Here is a 25,825-nt window from a genome sequence, read left to right as displayed (position 1 = left end):
TGATACCTGCTCCTTCCGCATGCAAGCAAGCAGCCAATCCAAAAAAAGAAAAAGAAAAAACAAGCACCAGCAGCACCACCTCTATTGCCACACCAATCAGTAGCACGCCATCTCTCCTTCCCCCTCTTTTGCTTCTATTATCAGACTATCACCGCCGAGCAAGCAAATCAGCAAGCGAGATGCAGGCGGCGCTCGCGGCCTCGCGGGGCATCTCACATCTGGAAGGGGAGGGAGGCTGTTATTTGAGTGACATGTGGGTCCAGCAGAACGGTAGCTAACGGAGGGTGTTATTTGAGTGACATGTGGGTCCAACCAAACATATAGATGGAACCACTCCATCTCTCGAACCAAATATAGATATAGGACCACTCCATTCTTAAAATCAGAAATGGAGTCATTCCATTCCATTTTACGTCGCTCTCCAACCAAATGCTACGCTCAAGATTAGAAACTTTGGTTATTAGCTATATCCCGTGCCGCAGCATGGTTGGCAGGCTAGTACAATTGAGAACACTTGAGCTGGTCGACAGGCAACATTATTCTACTGTACACCTAGCCGACGTGTCGCGAAACCAGCACACGACGATGAACCCAAACTTCGCCGGCGAAGCCAGGAAGCAGAGCTACTCCTCCCCCATCAAGCAGTCTTGCGCTTCTCTTCTTCCTTGGCTCCCCCGGCGGCCTTCCCCTCCTCACCTTCGACCGGGACGAGCTCCTCCTCGCCGGCTACGAGCCCCTTGGCGTGCTGCGCGAGCCCGACGACCGTCGCGCCCACCGCCTCCAGCACGTCGCCCACGATCGTGGTGCCGCCGCCCTCCTCGCCAGCGCCGCCCTGCATCAGAGCTGAGCCGTCAGCTACGCACACATTTCAACAGATACAGCACCATGACGACGTGTCAGCACGACGGGCGGCCGCGCTCGTACCTTCGCCTTCGTCGTGGCACCGCCGCCGCCGGCCGCCTTGCCGGTCCCCGACGCCCTGTCCTTCACCTCGGCAGACTTATCCTCCGCGTGTGAGACGGTCTCCCTCGTCCTGTCCCTGGCCTCGGCGGCGGTGTCACTCGATCTCTGCGCCACGCTGCTGGCCGCGTCCTTCGCCGTGTCCTTGGCGCGCCCGGCGGTGTCGCTCGCCTTCCGCGCCGCGGATCCCACCACGTCCTTCGCCTTGTCCTTGGCCTGTGCGACCGTGTCGCCTGCCCTGCGCGCCACGTCGCCGGCCGTGTCCTTGGCCCTATCCTCGTGCTGCCCGGTCATGCCGCGGGAGGTCCTGTCCGCCGCCTGGGACGCCGAGTCCTCGGCCCCCGCGGCCGCGACGTGGCCCGGCTCCTCCGCCTGGTCGGCGGCGCGCGCCGCGCGCTCCTTCCCCTGCTCCGCCTTCTCCTTGGCGTAATCCGCCACCCTGTGCGCGGTGCCCGCCGTCACCTCCGTCGCCTTCTGCGCCACCTGCGCGCCCGTGGACACCGTCACGTCCTTGGCCTTCGCCGCCGCCTGCTGCGTGTACCCGGCCGTCGTCCGCGCGGTCGCCACCGCCGCCTCCTTCGCCTTCTCGGCCGCGGCCCTGGCGTACTCGGCCGCCGCCCCGCCGGTGCTCAGCGTCGCGTCCTTGCCCTTCGCCGCCGCCTGCTTCGCGTACTCCGCGGCCGTCTCGCCGGTGCCCATCGTCACGTCCCTGGCCTTCGCCGCCGCCTGCTTCGCGTACTCCGCGGCCGTCCCGGCCGCGCCGGCAGTGGCGTCCCTGGCCCTCGCGGCCGCCGTCCCCGTGGCCTCCCGGGCCTTCCCCGCTGCGGCCTGCGCGCTGCGCGCGCCGGCGTCCTTGGCCTCGGCGCCCTTCGCCTCCCGCCGGTCGTGTTTCTCCTCTGCGGCGCGCGCGGCCTCCGCGTCCGGCCTCCCCATCTCCTCCTGCCGCGTCAGATGGGCGCGGGCTTGGCCGCGACCCTCCCGCTCCTCCTTGCCGTGGTCGTGCGGAGCTGCGCCGCCCGCCGGGCTCGTCCCCATGGCCTTGTTGCACCGCTCCCTGGCGTCGGCAGCTGTCTGCGCCAGCCACTGCTGCGCGTCAGTGCCGTGGGCGCCGTGGCCCTGGCTCTCCCCCTGCTGCGACGCCGCAGGCTGCTGGCTATTGGCCTTGTTGAAGCGCTCCTCGGCGGCGCGGATGGCGTCCGCCGACCGCTGCTGCGCCTCGGCGCGGTACTTGCCGATCTCCTCCAGGTTCATCGCCTGGCCCTGGCCTCCCCCTTCCTCCTGGCCCTTAGCGGTGGCCTGCTTCCTGGGCTGCTGCTGCTGCGACGCCATTGCGGCGAACTTGCTGGCCGGCGAAGACGCCGCGGCTCCTCGAGAGAGTGCCTGGTCGCTGTGTTGGGTTGGACGTAGTAGTGTGAGCCGAGCTGATCGCTGGTAGCGGCTTGCGGCTTGGTGCTGGGCAAGCGGCGTGATCGGCGGGAGGCTTATAATATTTGCGTTGGGCGGCGGCCGGGGTTTCACCGTCGACGCTGCCGTGTCGCCGGAGCGCGACGCGTGTGCGGAGGAGCTGCCACGTGCGACGGAGAGGATGGGGATCGAGTAGGTCGTGGTGCGTCATCGGCTCACCCCGGTGGGGAAGCACCGAAGCACGGCGGCGGACGCAGCCTTTGTGGCGAGAGGGGACACGAACACGACGCGACGCACATGAGAGTCCGTGCGAGCACAACTCATCCGCGCCGCACGCGTGGACTCTTCCAGATTCCCTCTGCAGCCATGGGCCGAATCCTAAGGCCGGCCCAATGGCGGAGCCTGTTGGGCCGACGGATCGAGACGGCCGGCCACGAACCGCTCTCGTCGCCGGCCGCCGTCGTTCGTTCCTCGGTCGTGTCGTCGCCGCTTCCTCCAAAGTCCAAACCCTACGCCGCCGGGCGACGGCGTCCTCCTCCGCCCACCCGTCACCTCCCATGCCGCCTCCGCTTCCTCTCTCACGAAGGCGAGCGCCGTGGCTTCCACGGCCTCGCTCTCCGCGGCATCCAATGGCGCCGCCGCTTTTGGGGGTGACCTAATCGCTGCCTGCCCACCACGGCGTGCTCCGCCGCGCCGAGGCCGCTGGTCGCCCTTCCCGCCGCCTAGCCTGCGTCGACGATCTCACCATGGCCTCTCCGGTGGTCGACTGCCGACCCCTTGCCGCGTCAGGTTTGATCTGCCAACCCGTTGCTTGTCAGGGTTTCGCTTTATTAGCGTTCTGCGGTTCAGGATTGATAAAAGTCGTGCCAAGCGCCTCATTGATAGGATTCGTCGTTTTTCACATACTGCGGGATTTCGGAAAATGCCAAGCGCCTTTTCTGCTGTGTGCCTGCCAAGCTTGTAAGTTCGTTAGGCGCTGCTCAAAACCACTCAACACGCTAGGTAATTTCTGGTGCTTAATTCATAGTATAGCTGGTGTGATCTGGGCATACCCTGTATACCTGTTACGGCAGCTCCTTTTCGTGTCATCAACTCAACATGCCAACATATTTCGTGTAGATGCTCTGTTTGCCTCATTGATTCCTACATCTACTGCTAAACCTTTATTTTGTTTGAATCTTGCTTATATATACTAAAACAGAATATGTGGAACAAACCTCTATGTAACATTTGCCGGAACAATCATTTGCAGGTGCTTCCTTCTATCTGTAGGGAACTAACTTTTCTCTTAACTAATCTTTTCAGTGGTACCGATAAAGAGTGTTGAAAATTTGGAATATTGTGTCTGTGTAAATTCTCAGGGATTTATTCAAAACTGTTCAACTTGGGTAACAAAATTAGAATTGTTCCATGCAACATGATTCGCACAACATAGGCCAATGTCGCTGACACAAATGTCTAGCCTATTGATTCTGACTGATGCCGATGTGCTGTACAGCAATCTTCCTTGACACTGCCTTTAACCTCATCTCTCTTAGATCTACCTATTGCTGTGTCAAAAAATTTTATCGCATATTACAAGGGTTCTATTCTTTGATCTTACATCTTAGTGCTTATACATTTAGTGGGTGGTTAGTTTAACTTCTTTACATTGATCATGATATTTATGACTGCAAGATTTTGGGGGGCATATTTAAGGTCGATATGGAAATAGTCAAGCATATGGTCATAATTCATCATGTTGTATGTCCCAATGCTTACTGTTTCTTAATGCTTTACCCGGCATTTGATATGCTTATTACTTTTTAATTAGATATCACTAAACAAGCCTTCTCACTGTTGAGCTCCTGGAATTCCTTTTATTTCTTTAATTTTTTCATTGTTTAGTGTTGGTGATTCAATATGTTACATGCCTGCTATTGCTGCCATTGTGTGCCACAACTTTTCTGTTTATGTGAGACTTTTTGCAGGGTGCAAAGCAACATCTAGGTGCCTAGGGTGTGAAAATTTTCAGTATTTCTTGTTTAGTTCAGTTTCAACCTATCATTTAGTTACTCCCGTACCTTCCCTAGCTAAGTTTGCTAGATCCATTTGTCAATCATGGGATGCTATTTTCTCAGAGGAAGAAAGCAAAAGGAATCAACCATCTTTCTTATCACCCTCTTTCTGTCACATGTATGTCATTTCTCTCCAGCCAAGCTGTCCTGTTCCTGTTCCATATTTTGTGCAATCCTATCCCCTTCATCCCAACCCCAGCTGCAGGATGAAAGGGGCTTGGCTATTAAACCATGCCTATCTTCCTAGTTTGTTCTCTGTCGCGGGCTCATAAAATATGCAATAGATTAAGTAACGGTAAGAAGTAAACCCTAGAAATATTTTTTTTTCAAAAGGTTGGACCATCTGACTTCTGAGTACATATCCCTATTCTCTTTTTGTCAAAAAAAATGTAGGTCCCACTGGGATTCGAACCCAGGTTGCCAGATTCAAAGTCTGGAGTGATAACCGCTACACCATGGAACCATTTTATGTGTTTTCTCCCTAGATAATATATTTATGATAGCACGTCCCTGTAGCACCATGTTGTTTTTCTTCTGTTAGCCGTTCCCAATAAATCGCAAGGAATAGGCTGATTTCTGTAGTTTAACTGATGCACCTTGCTGCTTTATTCAGTGCTATTTAGGAAACAAATTTGACTGAAGGGATTGTTCCTCTCCAAATCAACTTTTTATTATTATTTTTCAATCATTCATTGTCATATCTACAGTCAGACTGTTGAGTTTTGGCATGAACTTGTGCTTGCCTCCATTTTCAGCATCTTCTTTTGTTATGCCAGCAACTGGGTTTTACTATACCTGATTCTTTCCTGTTTCTGAGTCTAAAGAGATTATGGAGCTGTTAATGATGCACAACTTTGTCAATTGTTTGTACCATGTCAATAGACTGATTAAGAAATACAATATCTTGGCTTGAGTGAGATATATTTGCAGTTCATTGAGAAATGTATGGTGTGTCAACTTGTAGTGCAAATAGGTAATAACATATTCAAAGTCATGTGGGAAATAGCACCAGTCAATGTTGAAGAATTACCAAGCTTGCTTATCGCCTTTCCCACTCTCAACTATGTTGTTTCTCTCCAGCTAAGCTGTCCTCGACTCCTCGTGTTCCATTTTGTGCGCAACTCCTATCACCTCCATCATAATCCTGGCTGTAGGATAGAATGCCATGAATATTTGCTGATCTACATCCTGCTTTTCCTACTACGCTCTCTATCCCAAGCACATTAAGCATGCAATGGATTAAAAATTTCAGCAAATGATGAAAATTTTCTGAATGCATTAGCATTAAGGGGCCGTTTGGGAGGGCTTCTCCCAAACGGCTTCACTAGTGAAGCTCAAAAAACTGGATTCACCCGGCTTCTAGTCCATTTACCCCGAGCTAACAAAACGGCTTCACACTGCAATTCTGCGATTTGCGCAAAATAGGTGAAGCCGAAGTTGGGATAAGCTCTCCCTAACAGCCCCTAAAGTGAACCTGGAAAAGTTAATTGTTTGTTTAAAAAAAGTTTGTATCTTTTGAGCTCCTTTTTACGAAAAGCTAATTGGGTTTCCAAAAGTTTGGATCTTTTGAATGGCATATCACAAATTCTCCTTTGTAAAAAGGGTAGGTCCCACCGGGATTCGAACCCAGGTTGCCAGATTCAAAGTCTGGAGTGATAACCACTACACCATGGAACCGTTTTATGTTTCTTCTCCCTAGATTATATATTTATGATAGCACATCCCCATAGCACCATATTGGTTTTCTTCTGTTTGCCATTCCCAGTAAATCGCAAGGAATAGGCTAATTTCTGTAATTTAACTGATGCACCTTGCTGCATTATTGAGTGCTATTTAGGAATTGAATTCGACTGAAGGGATAATTTCTCTCCAATTCATTGTTTTTCTACTCTTAAATCATCCATTGCCATATCTGCACTCAGACTGTAGAGTTTTGGCATGAACTTTTGCTTGCCTCCATTTTCAGCATCTTTTTTCTGTTTTGCCAGCTACTGGGTTTTACTATACCTGATTTTTTCCTGTTTCTGAGTCTAAACAGATTATGGGACTGTTAATGATGGATGACTTTGTCAATCGGTTGTACCATGTCAATAAAGTGATTTGGAAATACAATATCTTGGCTTGAGTGAGACATATTTGCAATTCATTGAGAAATGTATGGTGTCAAACTTCTAGTGCAAATCTGTAATATATTGAGAGTCATGTGGGAAATAGGACCAGTGAATGTTGTAGAATTACCCAGCTTGCTTATCGCTTTTCTCACTCTCAAGTATGTTGTTTCTCTCCAGCCGAGCTGTCCTCTTGTTCCATTTTACGTACAACTCCTATCACTTCCATCTTAATCCCCGCTGTAGGATAGAATGCCACAAATATTTGCTGATCTACATCCCGCTTTTCCTACTATGTTCTCTATCCCAAGCTCATTAAGTATTCAATGGATTAAAAGCTGGAGCAAATGATGAAATTTTTTTGAATGTTTCAAGAGGCTGTTTGGGAGGGTTTCTCCCAAACGGCTTCACTAGTGAAGGTGAAGCCAAACCTGGTGAAGCCAGAAAAAACTGACATCCATCTTCTAGTTCATTTTACACTGAGCTCACAAAATGGATTCACTATAGTTTCTCGATTTGCGCAAAACAAGTGAAGCCGAAGTTGGGATAAGTTCTCCCAAACAGTCCCTAAAGTGAACCTGGAAAAGTTAATTGTTTTTTTTTCAAAAAGTTTGGATCTTCTGAGCTCCTTTTTACCAAAAGCTAATTGGGTTTCCAAAAGTTTGGATCTTTTGATTGGCATAACACAAATTCTCCTTTGATGTAAAAAGGGTAGGTCCCACCGGGATTCGAACCCAGGTTGCCAGATTCAAAGTCTGGAGTGATAACCGCTACACCATGGAACCTTTTTATGTTTTTCTCCCTAGATTATATATTTATGATAGCAATAAATTGCAAGGAATAGGCTAACTTCTGTAATTTAACTGATGCACCTTGCTGCGTTATTGAGTGCTATTTAGGAATTGAATTTGATTGAAGGGATAATTTCTCTCTAATTCAACATCTTTTTATTTTAAATCATTCAATACCATGTCTGCACTCAGACTGTAGAGTTTTGGCATGAACTTGTGCTTGTCTCCATTTTCAGCATCTTTTTTTGGTTATGCCAGCTACTGGGTTTTACTATACCTGATTCTTTCCTGTTTCTGAGTCTAAAGAGATTATGGGGCTGTTAATGATGCAGGGCTTTGTCAATTGGTTTTACCATGTCAATAGACTGGCTTGAGTGAGACATATTTACAAGTCATTGAGAAATGAATGATGTGTCAAACTTCTAGTGCAAATCAGTAGTATATTGAAAGTGATGTGGAAATAGCACCAGTTAATGTTGTGAGAATCACCCACATATTTACAAGTCATTGAGAAATGTATGGTGTGTCAAACTTCTAGTGCAAATCAGTAATATATTGAAAGTGATGTGGAAATAGCACCAGTTAATGTTGTGAGAATCACCCAGCTTGTCGCCTTTCTCACTTTCAAGTTTGTTGTTTCTCTGCAGCTGAGCTGTCCTCTTGTTCCATTTTGCATGCAACTCCTATCACCTCCATCTTAATTCCTGCTATAGGATAGAATGCCACAGATATTTGCTGATCTACACCCCACTGTTTCCGACTAGGTTCTCTATCCGAAGCACATTAAGCATGCAATGGATTAAAAAGTGGAGCAAATGATGAAAACTTTCTGAAGGTATTAAAGTGAACCTGGAAAAGCTATTTTGTTCTAGAAGTTTGGATCTTCTAAGCTCCTTTTTGGAAAAAGCTAATTGGATTTCCAAAAGTTTGGACCTTATGAATGGCAATATTCACACCCCATTCTCTCCTTCGATTTAAAAAGTTTAGGTCCCACCGGGATTCGAACCCAGGTTGCCAGATTCAAAGTCTGGAGTGATAACCACTACACCATGGAACCATTTTATGTATGCAGTTCCTGGATAATAGTTTTTATTGCACATATTTGTGGTGCCACATTTTTGCTTTTTTCTGCCTTTCTCTTGTTGAATGATTAGGAAGAGCAGGTTATCATTTCGGCAATAAGGGAGGAAAATGATTCGAAGGAAGAGGCAATTCTCCTCCAATTTAACGACTTTTTTTATGAAACATTTCCTTTCCATGTCAGTATTCAGCTTGTGGTTCGTAGTAGATGGTCTGTTAAGTGCCATTTCCGCTTATTACGGTGTGCTCGTGTTGAATTTGCATTTTTATCTCATCGATATGCTAATCTTTTTATCTCAATCTTTGAAGGATACACGATATGCTGAGCTGCTGATCGGCAAGTCGTGAAAATCATCTTGATGCGCCCTCAGGTTGCTGTCTTTTGGCTTTGGTGTTATGACGTGCGATAAGCTGATCATGTATCCAAGTTCATTTTGTCATTGAGCAGTGACTTCAATCAGGAAACATTATTGGCACCCCTTTGGTGACATGGAAAATAGGGAACTGTATCACGAGTCCAGAAACTTGATCTTATGCACGATTTTTAGCAGTTATGATGCAAATTATTGTCTATTCGAACTCTCTGGACAGGGTGCTAATTTTGCATCTGGAAATTGGTACCTCACTTTAGGTTCTGTATCCGTCAGCTGAAAAAATTTATGAAAATTTTGTTTAAATTCTGTTTCAGCATTCTATTTTACTGTATCATGTTTTTATCAACTAAAAACTTTTCTAGATACAAGATCTATGTATCATGCGTCAGCTTGATGGTTCTACAATGTTTGTACACACCAGAACACTTGTGCTTGTGAATTCATGTTATCAGTGTCATGGTCGTAGAATGTACAAAACTGAAACGGGCTGCAAGTGAATTCCCTCCAATCAACTCCTAAGTCCTATACCTCTTCCCATTCAGTTGCCAAACGCCCATTAAGTGCTAGTTTGGAAACTCAAATCCCCAATCCTCTTGGGATCCCTGACTTTTCCTAACGTGAGCAATCCATGGGATGTCTTTGAATAAGACATTTGGTTCTTTATGGGAGGTTTTCCTTTCCTAGGCATAGCTCCCCCTCCCCCCCCCCCCCCCCCCTCCAAATTAGACCATGCAAAATAGAATGCTAGTGAATTTGAGTGAGCTTTATATCTGAAATACAATCAGGTTTGGGTGAACAAAAGATAGAACAAAGCATGAGCATGCTTATCACTTTTATCTATCGTGTAATGCACTCCTGCAGTTGTTGGGTAATGGAATTCTCTTTTTTATTATTTTTATTGAATTTATCATAATTCTCCTGATCTTTTAAGACCATTTTTTATATCACGGGTTTCCACCCCCTCCGTTTCTCCAAATAGGGATTTGCTACCCTCTCTGGTAATTTCACCTAGAGAATTGGTGGGATTGAAAAATCCCCGTGAGTGATTACTCGGACAAAGCCCCCCCCCCCCCCCCCCCCCCCCCCCCCCCCTCTCCCAGACTAGCCCTTAACGGCGAATCCCCCTCCCTCGATAAGGATGCTCTTACTGATGGAAAAAAGACCACAGAGAACTGCAAAGTTGGAATCAAAAGTCACAAAAGCAGCATAGAGAACCACACTTCAACAAGTCTTTATGGACAAGCTTTGATGAGAATTTTATTTGAAATAAATGTACATACTCCCTCCATTTCAAAAAAAATCATCCAAGAAATTTTGGACAAATTAATAGGAAGATAAAATGACCACATTTGCTCCTATTTATTATTTATATTTGGTACTAGTTGATTATTGCATGCATATACATTTTCTAAATAGAGTAAGATGATTTGTTTTTTAAATAAATTTTGAATTTTGGAATGACTTATTTTTAGGATGTACAACTACAAAGTATATTAGAAGATCTAAGGAGCCGAGAACTTCAGCGTTCAACCACCGAGGCGCCAAGTATGCTTAGATAGATAGAGCGGGAGCCCATACTGGTGGATGCAGATAAAAGATAGTGGTGTTATGTCCGCTTGGCTGTGGCTGGTGGCTGGTGCTGATTTGTTATGCGAAAACAGTACTGCTGACTGGCTGGCAGCTGGTGGATGGTGTTGATTTAGTATGAGAGAATAGTACTGCTGGCTGGTTGGTTGACAAGCCAAACGAACATAGCAAATATTGTAATCCACGGACCATATGCATATCCAGTCCTTTGTCTTATGTATCAGATCATCCGTATCTTCCTTTTTCATTAAACACATATTATGAATTTAAAAATATTTTTAACCATGCTCTTATAATATGTTATAAGAAGTTAATCATATTAAAAAATCTATGTGAACTGCTAAGTTAGTCAGTTTTACAAGAAGTTTGGCTTTAAATTAAAGGGGCATTTGTGCTCGTACCTCAATTTGGAAGTGTAATTATGATTCTACCTTTAAATTTGTGATTTTTAACCTTTACTATTTATTTGCTATTTACAAGTCAACAATGCAATTTTATCTGTAGTCAACAGTTGAAATAGGGGGAAACATGCAAAGATCATGAGCAAAATCGCAATAAAATTTGTAAAAAATAAAGAGCAAAATTTTAAAGGTATAACCACAATTGTGCTTCAAAGCTGTGGCAAGAACACTAAATAAATCTAAATTAAATTCTTTTATGCACTAGCACTCCTTATACAAAAAAGAAGAGGAATAGGAATGCAAGCTTCGTTGATGCTCGTATTCAAAATTATGTCCAGTTTCAATCAAAATGAAAGAAAAAGAAATCGGATTCGTAGTATCCTCCTTTTAAAGACGGATACGACGGGCATACGGCTGTTTTACCTACATCTCCTGCCGTTGCTGGAATAGCCGCTGAAAAGTGAATGAAAAAGTACACATGACAAAATTCATAGTATGCAGAACGTAGTACTCCATGGGCCGGATAGAATGTCTGACTGGTAACACGGGCCATGGTGGTGATGAAAAAAAAAACCACAAGTGCTCCAGGACAACATCGTTGCTGCTGGCCAAGAAGGTGATTGTATTTTTTTTTTTCTGTTTTGCGAGGAAGATGGTGATTGTTGAGTTTTAGGTACAAGCTTAGTGTTGTTTTCAGCATTCATTATTGAGTTTTCAGTTTCCTTTTCTTGATTGCTCGATAAATTCAGTCATTATTTTCATTACTCACTCAGTGGCTTCGTTCTTTTTTTAGCCTCTTATTTTTTTATTGATTTTGTTACTTGTTTTCAGTTTTCTTTCAATGTGTCACTGCTGCACTTGCACATTTGGTTGAAAAATATTGTCTTTATGATTCAGTTTTTCATTTCTCTTAAATATAAAGCACATTAGTACATCATTGATCTAGAAAGTGAGTAACAACTTAAAAAATAAAATCATCCGAATGACAATCCAAGATAAGACCACTATGCATCCTTCTTCTTTTCTATTTTTCCTTTAGGATCGTGTTACGGTCCTGGGGCTCCAGAAGGTAGGGAAGCAAGAATCGAGACGGAAGAACAGAGCAGATAGAAGAAATTAGAAGAATCCGAGGAGGAAGACGAGAACCAGAGGTACAGGAACAGAGTTTCAGTTAAAACCAATCGTGAGTTACAGCGTTCCTCCTGGGAGGCTTTTATACGCACGGTACATGGGCTTTTGCCCAGTAGAGGCCCATGGCCACAACGGCCCATCGTACAGAACCCAAATTCAAACCTTCCCTCTACGCTAGCCACATACAAGACTCGGTACAGGAGGCTTCAGGGCCGTAACACTCCCTCCCCCTTGAATTCCAGCTTGTCCCCAAGCTGGAGCCATTGGAAACCGGCAACGAATGTCATGTACCTCCTCCCAAGTCGTCAGAGAGGACGGCAGTCCTGACCAGCGAAGCTTAACTTGGGATCGATAGGAAGAGCCAACCTGAATCAATCGGTGATCCAAGACCGCCACAGGCGATGTGTCTTCGACAGGTTCAGAGGGAATATCAATATCAGGACTGACCTCAACATGTGCTGCAACATGAGCTTTGAGTTGGGAGACATGGATCACAGGGTGAATTTTGCAGTGAGATGGTAAGTCCAGCTTGTATGCCACTTGCCCAATACGTTTCAGAATTCTGAAGGGGGCATAAAACCGAAAAGAAAGCTTCTGGTTGCTGCGTGAGGCAACTGATGTCTGAATGTAGGGCTGGAGTTTGAGGTACACCATGTCACCTTCCTGAAACACTCTGTCAGTCCTGTTCTTGTCAGCTTGAGATTTCATACGTTGTTGAGCTCGAGTGAGTTGCTGGTGGATCAATCGAGTAAGCAACTCTCTGTCCTTGAGCCATTGATCCAACTCCGGAACTGAACATGCTGAGGGAGTGCCAATACCAAAATGTCGTGGCTGATGGCCATAAAGGACCTCCAATGGTGTATGGCCTAGAGCAGATTGGTAGTTAGAATTGTACCAAAACTCTGCTAATGGTAACCACTTACTCCACTGTTTTGGGCAGGCATGAACCGTGCACCTAAGGAAAGCTTCAATGCATTGATTAAGTCGTTCAGTTTGACCATCTGTTTGGGGATGATAAGAGGAGCTCATGAGTAATTGAGTGTCAGTGAGTTTAAAGAGTTCCTGCCAAACCGAGCTAGTGAAGATTCGATCTCTGTCAGAGATGATAGCAGCTGGCAATCCATGCAGCTTGTACACATTGTTCATATAGGATTGGGCAACTTGCAGGGCAGTAAAAGGGTGGGACAAAGCCATGAAATGAGCATGTTTGCTAAACTTGTCGATGACCACCAAAATAACATCCTGTTTGTTTGATGAAGGTAGACCCTCTATGAAATCCATACTAACCACTGACCAAGGTGCAGTAGGCACAGGGAGAGGAGCAAGCAAACCTAGGTACTTAACATGCTCAGGCTTTGCCTGTTGACAGATAGAGCAAGTTTTGATATACTCTTTGATGGAATTTTTCATGTGTGGCCAGGCAAAAAGAGATTTAATCCTGTGATAAGTTCCATGAAATCCAGAGTGACCCCCAATGGCACTGTTGTGAACTGCATGCAAAACATGTTGCTAAGCCAACAAATTGTTGCCCAGCCATACTCTGTCCTTGAATCTGATAACTCCATCTAGTAAAGTGAACCCTTTGCTGTTGGAACCAGTCAGGGATAATTCAGTAAGTAAGCTTTTTGTGTCAGGATCATCAGAATAACCTTTAACCAGATTCTCCATCCATGATGGTGAACAAACAGAAACAGCACAGACTGGTTCAGGAAGTGGGCATCTAGAAAGAGCATCAGCGGCATTATTATGGACTCCTTTCTTATAGGCAATAGAAAAAGTGAGATCCATTAGTTTTAGCATGGCCTTTTGCTGCAACTTAGTGGTGGCCTTTTAGTGACTTGCTAAGATAGGCCACAGGATGACCATCTTGCATTAGAATAGCAGCCAAACCTCGATCACAAGCATCTGTTTCCAACACAAATGGTTTGGTGAAGTTTGGAATGGCCAGGACTGGTGCTGACAACATGGCTTGTTTCAATATCTGAAAGGCTTCATCAGTGACAGGAGACTATAGAAACTGAACACCTTTCTTAAGCAAGTCAGTGAGGGGTCTGCTGATCATACCATAAAGTTTAATGAATTTCCTATAATATCCTGTTAGACCAAGAAAACCTCTGAGTTCTTTCAGTGAGGTAGGAATGGGCCAGTTCTGGACAGCTTCAACTTTGGAAGGTTCTGTGGAGACACCTTCAGCAGAAATGCAGTGCCCCAAATATTCTATTGTAGTTTGAGCAAATGAGCATTTGGACAGCTTAAGCAGAAATTTGTGATGCTGAATGATCTGAAACACTTGAGTCAGAAAGTGCAATATGGGCTTCCAAAGAATCTGAGTACACCAATATATCATCCATGAAAACAAGAACTCCTTTTCTCAGCAGAGGCTCAAATATTTGGTTCATCACACTCTGAAAGGTCCCTGGGGCATTAGTGAGCCCAAATGGCATCACTAGAAACTCATATAGACCACTGTGTGTTCTAAATGCAGTTTTATGTTTATGTCCTTTTGCCATACGAACTTGGAGAACCATTTTGCACCAGCTAATTCATCAATCAACTCTTCCACAATTGGTAGGGGGTGTTTGTTTTTAATAGTCCAAGTGTTGAGCTGCCTGTAATCAACACAAAAACACCATGAGCCATCTTTTTTCCTTACTAATAATACTGGAGATGCATATGGACTGGAACTAGGACGAATAGTGCCATTAGTCAACATCTCTGCTAGTTGGTTTTCTATCTCACTTTTCTGAGCAGGGGCATATCTATAAGACCGAGCATTCACTGGCTGAGCACCAGGAATAAGTGGAATCTGGTGGTCATGCTCTTAATCTGATAATAGCTTCTGAATCTCTGGGATTTGGGACTGAAGCAGAAGCAACTGAATGGAGTGGAAGGTCAGGATCTCTGGATGCAGCTGACACTGGAGTGACCTTCATTTCTATGCAGTGTGAAATAGCTCTTCTTCTTAGAAGACCTTTGAGCTTTCTGACACCAATAGCTGGACACTTTGTGACTTCAGACTGAACACCTCTGAGGCAAATTCTCTGACCTTTGTGAGTGAACTTCATGAGTTTCTTTTTCCAGTGCACCCACATGGGACTACAGTCCTCACCCAATATCATATCGAAGCACTTCAATGGTAGAATGCCCACTGTAGTACTAAAAGTGTGTCCCTGTGTAGTCCATTGGATACTGTCAATTTGTTTGTCACAAACCATAGGACTACCATCAGCAGTCATGTACTGTGATGCTGTGCAAGTCTGTTGGGAACACTGTAATTGATAATTTAACTGGGAACTAATAAATGTGGCAACACTGCCTGAATCCACCAGAATTAAGACATCCTGATTGCCAATTTGTCCATGTAATCTCATAGTCTTGCGTTTCAGATTCTTGGGTGTATCTGAAACCACCAACACTGTGTCAGGTTCAGACTCTTGGTCAGTATCACCATCTTCAGTTGGCTCCAATGCATCAAACAGTTCCTCAATGACATGTAAAGGAACTTGAGGAGGGCAAGTATGATTGTGGCCCCATTTGTCTCCACACTTGTAACATAGGCCATTTTTCTTACGATAGGCCAGAAGAGCTTTCAGTTTATCATCAGAAGCTTGTTTCTCTCCTTTAGATGTTGAGGTGGTGTGTCTGTCAGACTTGTCATGGCTGGGAGGCTTTGGCTTGTCAGACTGAACAAAAGATCGAGAAGAAAATTTTCCATTCTCCTGAGATGCTCCCTTTCTGCCTGAATGAGTTAGTTCTTCTTCTTTTAACAAGGCCAGGGCACTAGCTTCTTGGACATTGGAAGGTCGGTGAAGAGCAATTGCTGACCGGATATCTTCATTCAGACCACCAAGAAATCGTGTCACAAAATATGTATCATCATATTGATCATTGTACAGCAGCACACCGTGGGATAATTCCTCAAAATGCTCCAAATAAGCAGTGACTGAAGTAGTCTGACGCAGAGAATCCAATTGACGAAGATGAATCTGATATTGGTCTCTGTCAAAACATTCCAACACAGCCGAGCAAAATGAATCCCAATTGAGAACACGACCTCTACGCTCAAATGTTTGCAACCACGCAGCAGCCGGACCCTTAGAGTTGAGGGCCGTGAATCTTGTCTTCAGGCCAGCGCTGACGGAAAATACCTCAAAATACATGTTACACCGATCACGCCATAAGCGAGGATTCTCACCATCAAAGGTAGGGAATGAAAGTTTCGGCAAATGCAGAGATCGAGACGACTGAGAAACATCCGAATCGGAAAAAACAGAACGATGAACATCCGTGTCAAAGGACGTACCCGTGACCGGGCGTGGCGGCTGGGAACCAAGTATCCCGCCGCCAGCGTCCCGGTGGCCAGCATCAACGCGGTGCCCATTGGGCCGCTCCCCGGTGAGCATAGGTGGGCGCGCCACCGGATGTGGAGCTAGGTTGAGGTCGAATGGATTCGTCCATCGTGGCGGAGGCTGAGGCGGTGCCGTGGATGGCCTGGCGATCGGCGGTGGGGTGGAATCTCCTCGAGCCGCTGGAGTCGTGTCGCCAAGCGCTCCGACTGCGAGAGCAACTTGTCGGTGGCCGCCTCGCGGACGTCTTCCACGCCTCAAGGCCAGACAGCTTGTCCAGTGCCTGGGTCATGAGGAGCTCGAAGCCGTCAAACTTCTTGGCGAGATCCTCCATAGCGGTGGTGACTTGTTCTTCAAACTTTGTCGGCTTTTGCCCGGTAGAGGCCCATCGTACAGAACTCAAATTCAAACCTTCCCTCTACGCTAGCCACATACAGGACTCGGTACAGGGGACTTCAGGGGTCGTAACAGATCGATGCAGGGTCGTAACAAGAGGCAAACAAAGTTGAGCAAGGCAAGTTGACTGATGATCCGTGGGTGCTAGCTGCTCGCAGCACGTGCGGTGCCTCGATCCAAGCCAAAAACAAAATCGTTGCCGCTCGTGCTTGGCGATGTCCTCCGCATGCCCGAAGCAGGCGTTCCGACTTGACTAGCAGCCGATGGAGTGGTAGGAGCTTCACCAACGTCGCCCGTGACACTACGCTACTGATGGAAAGAGGTATATACATGTACACCTTCCCGAACGTCGCTCGTGAGTCATGACCCTGCCGTACGTTCTCAAGTTGCACATGCTTCAAAAGCTCCCGAAAAAAATTAGTTTAAAATTAGGCGTGCCCTTAGGTGCATCTTCAATCATATTTAGTTTAAAATTTTGTACTACTTCTCTAAAATCAGATCTCATTTTGAAAAACTAATATAAAATTTTAAATTAAAAAGAATTGGAGATGCATCTAAAAGTCATCAATTTGCACCTCTAGCGTACATGCACATATACTTACACTAAAATCAAGCACGCACAGCTTGTCCACCCATAAAAACACCATATAGATTTGAGATTGATGGAGCGCTCACTCTATATCGATGAGGTTACTATATATTTACGCCATGCTAAGTACTAAGTTTTTATGAATGGGAACAGCTTCGTCTCCCTCTCTGTTTTGCTGACAACGCAGATTTCACTTCCGCCCCAGTTTGAACGAATTTCGTTGGTTGAAAAATACAAAGGCACTGCACATTGAACGTGCTTGCTTCCTTAATACCCAGTAGAGTTCTTTACAACTCACACATCAGGACGGGTAGCTACGGTCTAGGATCACTTGGAAAGCAAAAAATAGGGCTCGTGGGCTGGTAACCCACATGCCAATAGGATAAACAACTCTGGCAACAGATCAGCTTTAGTTCATTGGTTTCAACTCTCAACTCCCACCTGCAAGCACTATTCTCAAATCCTTCCATTCACACCGTTGCCTGTTTTTTTCTATTGCAGATTCTTTTCCGTGCCATGTTCACTACAAAGACAGTTGTTGGCACTATCCTATTGTTTACAGCTAGAAATGTAACTTGTCTCTGTTCGTACGATTTCACACACAGCTCATCCATCTCCGAACAACGATGTGCACAATGTTCAGACAACAGGTGCAGTATAAGAATTCCAAGACTGGCACATATTTAATCAGAGAATCAGAAGCTGCTCAAGCAGACAGTCTGTATCACATTTCCGGGACACAATATACATGATCATGTGTGCGTTACATTTTTCATATTTATACCCTCTGACAAATCAAGAAATGAGGCCTTTGACAGACAGCCCTCCCTATCTCACCTTTGTACCCCCACCGTAATGAATTCAATCAAATGGAGATGTACATGTATGCAAACATTGGAACTGTATGGAAGAACTACTTTCCCCGCTCCATTTTTTCAGTGCTCTACTTTGATACACTCTACAACAGGAGCTGCGTGCTCATGATGACTGGACAATTGGTTGGTCCGCAAAAGGGCCATATAGCCAGCCTTTGGCGATATGGCGGTAGGCAGCCTCCGTCAAGTGAATGCCGTCCCAGCTCCAGTGGGTTGTCGGATCAGCACATGCGGTCGCACCAGGCTCACCACATTTGGCCGTGACATTGAAGTTGTACATGGCTCTCTCAGGAGTCGATGGGGCCCCACAACACGCCCTAGGCACTTGCTTGTAAAAACCTGTATGAAAAAATAATTGTTAGGTCCATGCATCGACTTGCATTAAAATCAGAGTAATGCTTGAAGCAAAGGTGTCCTCCGTTTTAATCAACAATAACATCTGCCTCCTTTTCCACTAGCAGTTGAGACAGGAAAACTGTCTGTGTCAGCAAATTCATGCCAAAAAAAGTACTAGATTTGCCATAGGGCAAATGTTCGTTCTAGAAATCAGGTACAGGTGATCTAGATATGACACAGACGTTGCACCGTTCTAGATCCTGATGGTCGCTATCCTCCTTTTTTCTGTTATTTTATTTTTTATTAAAAAACTACAAGGGTAAAGCAAAGCGAAGGTCTCATTGTCAGCAAGGAAAGAAAGCAACAGCTAGAAACAAAAGTGATCCACCAAAAACATGACTCAGATAACTGAGCAATTTGTAGATGTTTGTACTTGCCGCAACAAGGACTTGTCAAATTTGTAATTCAGCTTTGCTTAGAAAGTGGAGTAGCAAGAGTAAGAATATGGTGCTAATCATATTGCAACAGTGCATAGACACTTTTGCTTTTATGAAATGTAACAACACGGAAAGTAAATGTTTCTAATGAGCTTTTAATACCAAAATACTGTGGGTACCATTCATAGAGTATGCATGCTTTTCATAGTAGCTAGTTCGGCTCATAACACAACATAATAAAAGTATCAGTTGCGAAACTATCATGTGAAAAGGAACAGGGTTGTCGTGACCATTAGTTTTGAACCAGGTAGGAGAATCACTAGAGTGTAAGTTCCCATCTATAATTAGACTGCCTTAAGGAAAAAAACTGGATCCCAGTGCATATTGTGTAACCCATATGCTGCAGTGAAACCATCCTCCTGCAAGCTGCAAGTGATCCATTCTGATGGAATCTCATTTTCATTGAAAAGGACACACCACTGACAACTATTAACAGGAAGCACACAAAGATTCAAACAAAGTGTACTAATAGCAATGGCAGCTTATAGCCCCTTTACAGACTAGATACAGGTTCCAAATGAGCAAGGTGTGGGTACATTTGCTTTCAAGATACTCTGACTATTAAGCTGGCCTGACTGATTTTGAAGTCAGGAATTGTGTACTGACCATTCAAAACATCATTTATATATTATGCAATCTGCTATTAGAGAAGGTTAGTGGCATCTCTACCGAGATCTAAACCATCTTATATATAATATGTTGTGTCTTCCAAGGTGAACAGTAGGAAATAGTTGACTCAACGCCTAGGCATCTAAAGCAAAAGGTAAGCATCAAGATCAAGAATTTAAGAACTCACCGAACTTCTCAGGCTGAAGCATGAACTGGATAACTGGCGTGTAGTAATCACCATATATGATCCTCACATTGGGGTGCTTAGCCCGGAGCTTCTCAAGCATGGCCTTGAGATGTGCATTGTGCACCCAGGAGAATGTGTTGAACCGGCGGATACACCCGCTGCGTTCACCATATCCATCTTTTGGCTCCTCGAGCATGTTTAAGTACACAGGGAAGCAGCCGGTGGGCATGACACCAGGCACAATCAGATCCACCGCCCCCTCAGCAATCAATGCCTGCACCGCACACAAACAATTGCATTTGGAACCACTTTCCCTAACAATCAACAGTGAACAAACAATACACAGCAAATGGAAGCAGGCACTACCTCAACACCGTCGGAGATGCCCTGGATGACATCCGGCATGAACTTGTAGGCCTCCGGGATGCCCTTCCCTGCAAAGAGGGGTGCATTGTAGTCGTTGCCGCCAAACTCACCGACCACGAACAGCGCCTTGGCAAAGAACTTCTTGCATTCTACACAATGGGAAGCATCAATGGTACCACGATTCAGAGGGAATTTCCAAATTCCTCACATCAAGCATCACCGCCCGCACAAGCTAAAAGCTGCAAAAGGTGAGATTTTTAGATTCCCTTACCCTGGGTGGTGTTGCAGAAGAAGGGCTTGAGATCACGGAACCACTGGATTTGGGTCATGAGCGCGCCGGAGTTCCAGATGACGTCGCCGAGCCCCTTGGCCACGAAGTAGGGCGTGTCGAGCGCGGTGGCGCCGGTGATGGCGAAGTTGGCGCCGTGCGCGAAGCTGGCGTTCTTGGCCTTGGACGGCGGCAGCAGCGGCAGGCCGAACTCTTGCGCTGCAGGTAAGCAAAGCCCCAAGGAAACTCGTCAGCCACACCAAATCTGGGAGGAACCCCCGGAGCCGAGGCAACCCCCGGATGCGAAGTAGGCCGTACCGAGGTGGTCGATGACGAGGCGGCCGTCGGAGCAGCGGCCGGTGGCCTTGCCGAAGTAGGTCTGGCCGTAGGGCAGGCGCGCGGTGGCGAGGATCTCCGGCGTGCCGTTCTGGATGAGGTTGCCGGCGTCGGCCAGCGAGTCCCCGAAGTTGAAGAGCGCGTGGTACTTCCCCTTGGCCGCCGCCTCCCTCGACTCCGCCGCGGCCCCGGCGGCCGACGCCGCCGCAAGAACCACCGCCACGGCCGCGAGCATCGCGACCCTTCCTCCCATCGCCGCCCGTCCCCCTGGGGCTAGGTTCCTGGATCTCCGGCGGGCGGAACGGAACGGGGAAGGTTGGGAGTCGGGGGTGGTAGCTAGGTAGCTATCGGCTGTCGGGCGGGGGCTTCTTGTAGGGGAGGCGGGCGAGGAGGAGGAGAGGCGAAGGGGTTGGTGGCGGTGGTGGCTGCCGGGGCGTTTTCTTGGGCGCTTGGCTAGCTTCCTCCCTCGCTCGCTGCGGCTGCGGCTGCGGCTGCGCGTGTGGTGGCGTGGCGCACTCGGTGTTTGGCGGATTAATTTAGTTAGGCGTGGGGAGTTATTGCTGGCTGGCTGGCTGGATGGGGAAGAAGAAGGGAAGTGGGGGTCGTCGGTCGAGTGAACAGCTAGCGGAACGTGATCAGATTGGGGTGGTAGCTTCGCAAGAAAAATGGACTAGACGGTTTGACTTTGAAGGGGGTGTTCTGGCTTCCCGGTCCGTTTTCCGGCCTGAATGCGTTGGACTGGGAGCTCCAACTTAACCATGGACAAGGAAACAAAAACCACCGATTAGGGCAGCGCATATCTGGAAATGTCGAGGTGTATAACAGAGAATTTGGAACGAGAAAAAGGAATACGGTGAGATATGCATGGAGAAATAAAAATGACAAATTATATTAAGAGGTAATTTGAATTAAAAGGCATAGTTGGAATGTAAAATGAACCAAACGATAATTTATGGAATTATCCAAACTTTGGCTATAGTATAAGAAAGTAATTTAGACTAATCCTCTATCAATATGGCAGTGGTGGTTATGACTTGGGTTCAGGATTCTGCGATGGGAATGGAAGAAAAATGGCTAGCAAGTGATGCTTTGGTGAATCAGCATGGGGAATGGGTTATATCTGCATAAGGATGGCAGCAGGGCGGGTTCGGGGCGGGTATCTGCGAATTTCGGGTCGGTGGATTTCGGGTTCGGATTCCATTTTTTGTGCCCGTGGATTTTCAGATTCAGATACCCGAAAAACTTCGGGTTTGGCGCGGATTCTAAATTCTACCCGCAAAGCTCCAGCGGGCCTCTGAAACAATCGGCTCAATAAAAACCCACCTAACAACCCTAAATATATAAGCTGAAAATCCCATCATCCTCAGTCTGGCTTCTCCCTCGCGGCCTCACCCATCAACCCCCCCCCCCGTCCCTGGACCCTAGCTCCCACAAACTCCCAACAATCCCGACGGCCCGGCATCGAGCTCGGCTCCTCAGCCGGTCGCGCTCGCGTAGGCGCCCACCCGCCGGACCCCGCACCTAGCGACCGCATAGCACGGTGGTGGGCCACCGCCGCCCGCGCCCCGCACGTCGCAGAGGCTACGCCGCCGTAGCGGCAGCGACCCACACGGTAGCCGCACCACACGCCTGCACGCCGTCCTCCTGTCTGCGGTCGGCTCGGCCCTCACACCCCGGCCTCCTGTCCGCGGTCCGCCCTCACCCCACGGCCGCACCCGACGAGCGACCTCAGTGACCTTGGCGCCTCTCCAGGCCGCGCCGGTCTCCGTTATGGCGGTGCCGGCCGACTACGGCCTTGGCGGCGGCGGCGACCGGCTGAGGGCTTTGGAGCGACGGTGGCCTAGCAACGACATGGGGGGGGGGGTAGTAGTGGCCTGGGGGTGGGGGTGGCGCAGACCGGGAGGCGAGACGAGAGAGAGATTGACTGACAGCATGAGAGGCTAGGGTTCCGGAGGGTTGGGCACTTGGGCGTGGCTCTCGGGGCATGGACATGGGGCAGTAGTGTCGTAGTGGGTTGGGCTGAGAAGGTGGACTAAATAGGAATGGTGGTTTGTAAAAAAATTTGGGTTTCGGTTTATCTATTGGGTTTCGGGTATCCGTGGGTTTCGATTTTGGGGATGAATTCCCACCCAAATCGGAGTTCGAGTCGGGTTTAGGTTCCAAGTTCGGGTTTTGGTTTTGGATACCCAGATCCATCCTAACCGAACCCAACCCGTTGCCATCCCGTATGTGCATGTGGTGGTGGAGGAAATGAAGGGGGAAGGGGCATTGTGGTTAATTTCATTGATGTGGTAAATCCTATTCAACCTTTGTTCTCCAACTAAACACCCTGGACGTGAGATGGTTAGAGAGGGAATAACTTTATAGTAAGAGAGAGAGAGAGGGATGGTCTTTGTTGACCATGTGAATTAAACTTTCATATGTTGTAACATGATCATAGATTGCAACATATTACAATGATATTGTTAGATTAAGACAAGTTTCCACAGATCGAAAGACCTTGAGAGTCACTGGTTTATCTAACAAGATATATTTTTTTAGAAAAGGGAATAGTTCCAACCTCTGCGATCATACATAGCGGTTCTTACATTCATTCTCAGCACAAGCACTGGTGCGATAGTTGTAATTTATAGTTCTAGTCGATGGACCAATCCCTTATCAGTCGAGTTGGGTTGCATTGTATTTGACCAACATGTTAGACTTGGTCAAGGCCCTCTGTTAACGTTACACTCTCATTGCTCTGCCTAAGTTGGTCTCACAAATAACTTGTGCTTTATGTTTCCCATAGCAGAGCAACACTGATCACAACACATTTTCTCTGTAGTCGTCAAATCTAAACATATTCAGTACCAACCGGGGAAAAAAAAGGATACAATACAACCTGCTACCAAACACAAAAACAAAAAGTTTCTTTTTCAAACGCAAAGGATCAAATACAGCTACTCCGAAACAATGACAGTTCATGAAAACGATTTCAAAACAGACCACACTCGATGAGTCAAGAGCAAGTTTTGTCGGTTGAAATTTTTTTGGTGAGGCGATTCTTTCCCAGCTACCATCCACTCCCACAACATGGGCCAGCCACCGAGTCAGCAGCCACAATACTACAAAACCAAAATAATTAGCCCCCATAGGCGTGCAAATAGGTGCTCCTAAGGGTATCCACCGTCTCTCTTTAAGTCAAAAGTTTGTATTAGTTTTTCAAAATAGAAACTTATTTTGAGAAACAAGTATAATTTTTTAAACTAAAAAGAGGCAATAGATACCCTAAATGGCACCTATTTGCATCTCTAAACCCCATGTGAGATATCATCTCATACCCAAATCCTGAAATCCCTGCATACGCTGTGGTTTGGTGAGAGGTAAGCACTCATCAGCCAGCACCGAACCCGTCCAAACCGAGTTGGTCCAACCATAAAAAAGAAAAAAAAACGGCGAGCGAGTCAGTGGAGTGGTTCCCTTCATCCCAAAACATGGTTGTCAGGTCGTTGCCAAATGCACGTCGAGTTTTTTCTTTCCTTTTGGTTACTACTATTTCCTAATGGTGACGGCATGTGATGAGCTTTTGCTCTCCTGGGTTGTTGTAAAATAAACAAAAAGCCGGTACAAAAACCTAATATGGTAGTAGTAGTAGTAGTAGATAGCAGCAGCGTGGCCAAATGATTGAGGCATGAAGCAGGCGGCTAAGGAAAGGCAGACTGTGTGAGATAGAGATACCGGCGGCAACCTTTTGGGAAAATCTGCAGGTTGATGCATGGCCATGGCATCTGTGTGTGTTATGCGGCACATTGATGGAAGGGAAACTCTGGGGCCTTTGCTAGCCAGCATGAAAAACTTTCCTCGGATTTTTGCTTCTGTATGTTCTGATTTGTTCTGAAGTGGAGGTGCATGAGGGCTGGACCTCAAGTACATGTCGTGCCTGTCTGTTGAGACGTATTTGGAGCAAGGCGGTCAGTGGCTTTAGGTCCACTTTCGAATGGAGGAAAAGTAGACGATTTCCCAAGATTCGGCATTTCAAAACAAAATTTGAATACCGTCTCATTTTTTTCCCTTGGTATCTTAGAATTTCGTCATTCTTTCTCTCTGGCATCAAAGCTCATGTTTTGTAACCTTTTGCTGCTCTATACTAATTTTTTATTATGTATGAGCGCTCCAAGCCTATATTCTTCCTCTTTTCCTATTACATACGTTTTGAGAATCATGTTAGAGTAACCTTTATTTCAGTTGCACAGTGATGGGGGGGTTTCTGCATTACGGGAACGCGAGCCCCAGCTCCTTTGCAACGGGGCAGAATCCACAGCGGAAATCCAGAGCACATGTGCAGACCTATCCATACCTTTGGACGGTTCTGCATCATTTTCCAGCACATTTTCCTTCCGCGCCACAATACCCGGCCCGTAACAGGTGACAAGAAGCTTCCTGCTTCCCTGCACAATCCAAAGGCATGTGACAAGCTAGCATCCCAATAATGCTCGCCGCCACGTTCCTCGAGAGGAAGAACATGTAGCAGGGAAGGGCTCGCTGGTTCGCGTCTTCTGCCTGTACGCTAGCAAAGTAGCTAGCCCTAGGCTATCATCGTCTTAAAGGCGAATCGTGTTGGTTGCCTTCAACCCAAACAGAGCATTGTCCCACCGCTCCTGCAGGAGCCTCCCGTAGCAGCCCAAGCTCATGTTGGTAGTTGCAGACCAGCCTTTACGCATATTCATAACACCAAACAGTTCCAGCATACGCGAGTCGCCAACCCAGCCACCACCTCGACGAACCAAAAGCAAACGGCACAAAGGCGGTAGAGCATATATTACCGGAAAAAACAGGTAGCCATCCCAAACGAATCCGATTCAAGGGTACCAACGACGCAACGAGCGAGCCATCTTGACCAACTGGGGCGGCTCCCTGCTACAGACTACAGTGCTACCCACCCGGAAAGCTCAACCATCACCACCTATGATATTCATTCCAAGCAAACACTCATCACGCCAGAACATAAAACTGGACCATGACACCAGCATCAGGTACCTAAACAAACTCAATCGGGATAACAAAGCCAAATTCACAGCATCAGCAATCAAAAAAAAAAAGACTTGGCGCTGAACATTACCTGGCACTCCACGGAAGATGGCAGCAGGG

At 46.9% G+C, this 25,825-nt stretch overlaps 2 protein-coding genes, 1 long non-coding RNA gene and 4 other non-coding genes across 7 annotated transcripts; 1 reads left to right on the top strand and 6 right to left on the bottom strand.

Moving 5' to 3' along the window:
- Nucleotides 1–405: 405 nt before the first annotated feature.
- LOC120655272 (embryonic protein DC-8-like) lies at nucleotides 406–2,664 on the bottom strand. The gene is made up of 2 exons (XM_039933026.1): nucleotides 925–2,664; nucleotides 406–832 (listed from the first exon to the last, which is right to left on the bottom strand). Exons 1-2 carry the CDS (start codon nucleotides 2,287–2,289, stop codon nucleotides 638–640), a joined length of 1,560 nt encoding a protein of 519 aa, XP_039788960.1. The 5' UTR covers nucleotides 2,290–2,664; the 3' UTR covers nucleotides 406–637.
- An 89-nt stretch (nucleotides 2,665–2,753) lies between these two features.
- LOC120655273 lies at nucleotides 2,754–9,087 on the top strand. Its single transcript, XR_005667396.1, has 2 exons — nucleotides 2,754–3,153; nucleotides 3,250–9,087. It is a non-coding gene; the product is annotated as an uncharacterized LOC120655273 (long non-coding RNA).
- On the bottom strand, nucleotides 4,813–4,884 carry TRNAQ-UUG. Its single transcript has one exon. It is a non-coding gene; the product is annotated as a tRNA-Gln (tRNA).
- Nucleotides 6,027–6,098, bottom strand: TRNAQ-UUG. Its single transcript has one exon. It is a non-coding gene; the product is annotated as a tRNA-Gln (tRNA).
- Nucleotides 7,243–7,314, bottom strand: TRNAQ-UUG. The gene has a single exon. It is a non-coding gene; the product is annotated as a tRNA-Gln (tRNA).
- TRNAQ-UUG lies at nucleotides 8,306–8,377 on the bottom strand. Its single transcript has one exon. It is a non-coding gene; the product is annotated as a tRNA-Gln (tRNA).
- An 8,795-nt stretch (nucleotides 9,088–17,882) lies between the features above and the next one.
- LOC120655271 (GDSL esterase/lipase At5g45910-like) lies at nucleotides 17,883–21,218 on the bottom strand. The gene is made up of 5 exons (XM_039933025.1): nucleotides 20,681–21,218; nucleotides 20,366–20,581; nucleotides 20,095–20,243; nucleotides 19,729–20,002; nucleotides 17,883–18,438 (listed from the first exon to the last, which is right to left on the bottom strand). The coding sequence occupies exons 1-5, from the start codon at nucleotides 20,949–20,951 to the stop codon at nucleotides 18,203–18,205; spliced, it is 1,146 nt and encodes a 381-aa protein (XP_039788959.1). The 5' UTR covers nucleotides 20,952–21,218; the 3' UTR covers nucleotides 17,883–18,202.
- Nucleotides 21,219–25,825: the final 4,607 nt, after the last annotated feature.

This window comes from Panicum virgatum, chromosome 1N (assembly GCF_016808335.1).
Source record: "Panicum virgatum strain AP13 chromosome 1N, P.virgatum_v5, whole genome shotgun sequence".
Classification (NCBI taxonomy): domain Eukaryota; kingdom Viridiplantae; phylum Streptophyta; class Magnoliopsida; order Poales; family Poaceae; genus Panicum; species Panicum virgatum.
Note: the sequence above shows the minus strand (reverse complement) of the source record. Positions and strands in the feature narration are given on the sequence as shown.

What these genes read in the sequence shown, in the direction of transcription:
- LOC120655271 (XM_039933025.1), bottom strand. Translation starts at nt 20,951, where the DNA reads ATGGGAGGAAGGGTCGCGATGCTCGCGGCCGTGGCGGTGGTTCTTGCG. An exon ending in CTTCTGCAACACCACCCAGG is followed by an intron (nt 20,244 to 20,365) that starts GTAAGGGAATCT and finishes CCCATTGTGTAG; the next exon opens with AATGCAAGAAGTTCTTTGCC. An exon ending in GCATCTCCGACGGTGTTGAG is followed by an intron (nt 20,003 to 20,094) that starts GTAGTGCCTGCT and finishes TGTGCGGTGCAG; the next exon opens with GCATTGATTGCTGAGGGGGC.
- LOC120655272 (XM_039933026.1), bottom strand. Translation starts at nt 2,289, where the DNA reads ATGGCGTCGCAGCAGCAGCAGCCCAGGAAGCAGGCCACCGCTAAGGGC. An exon ending in GTGCCACGACGAAGGCGAAG is followed by an intron (nt 833 to 924) that starts GTACGAGCGCGG and finishes GCTCTGATGCAG; the next exon opens with GGCGGCGCTGGCGAGGAGGG.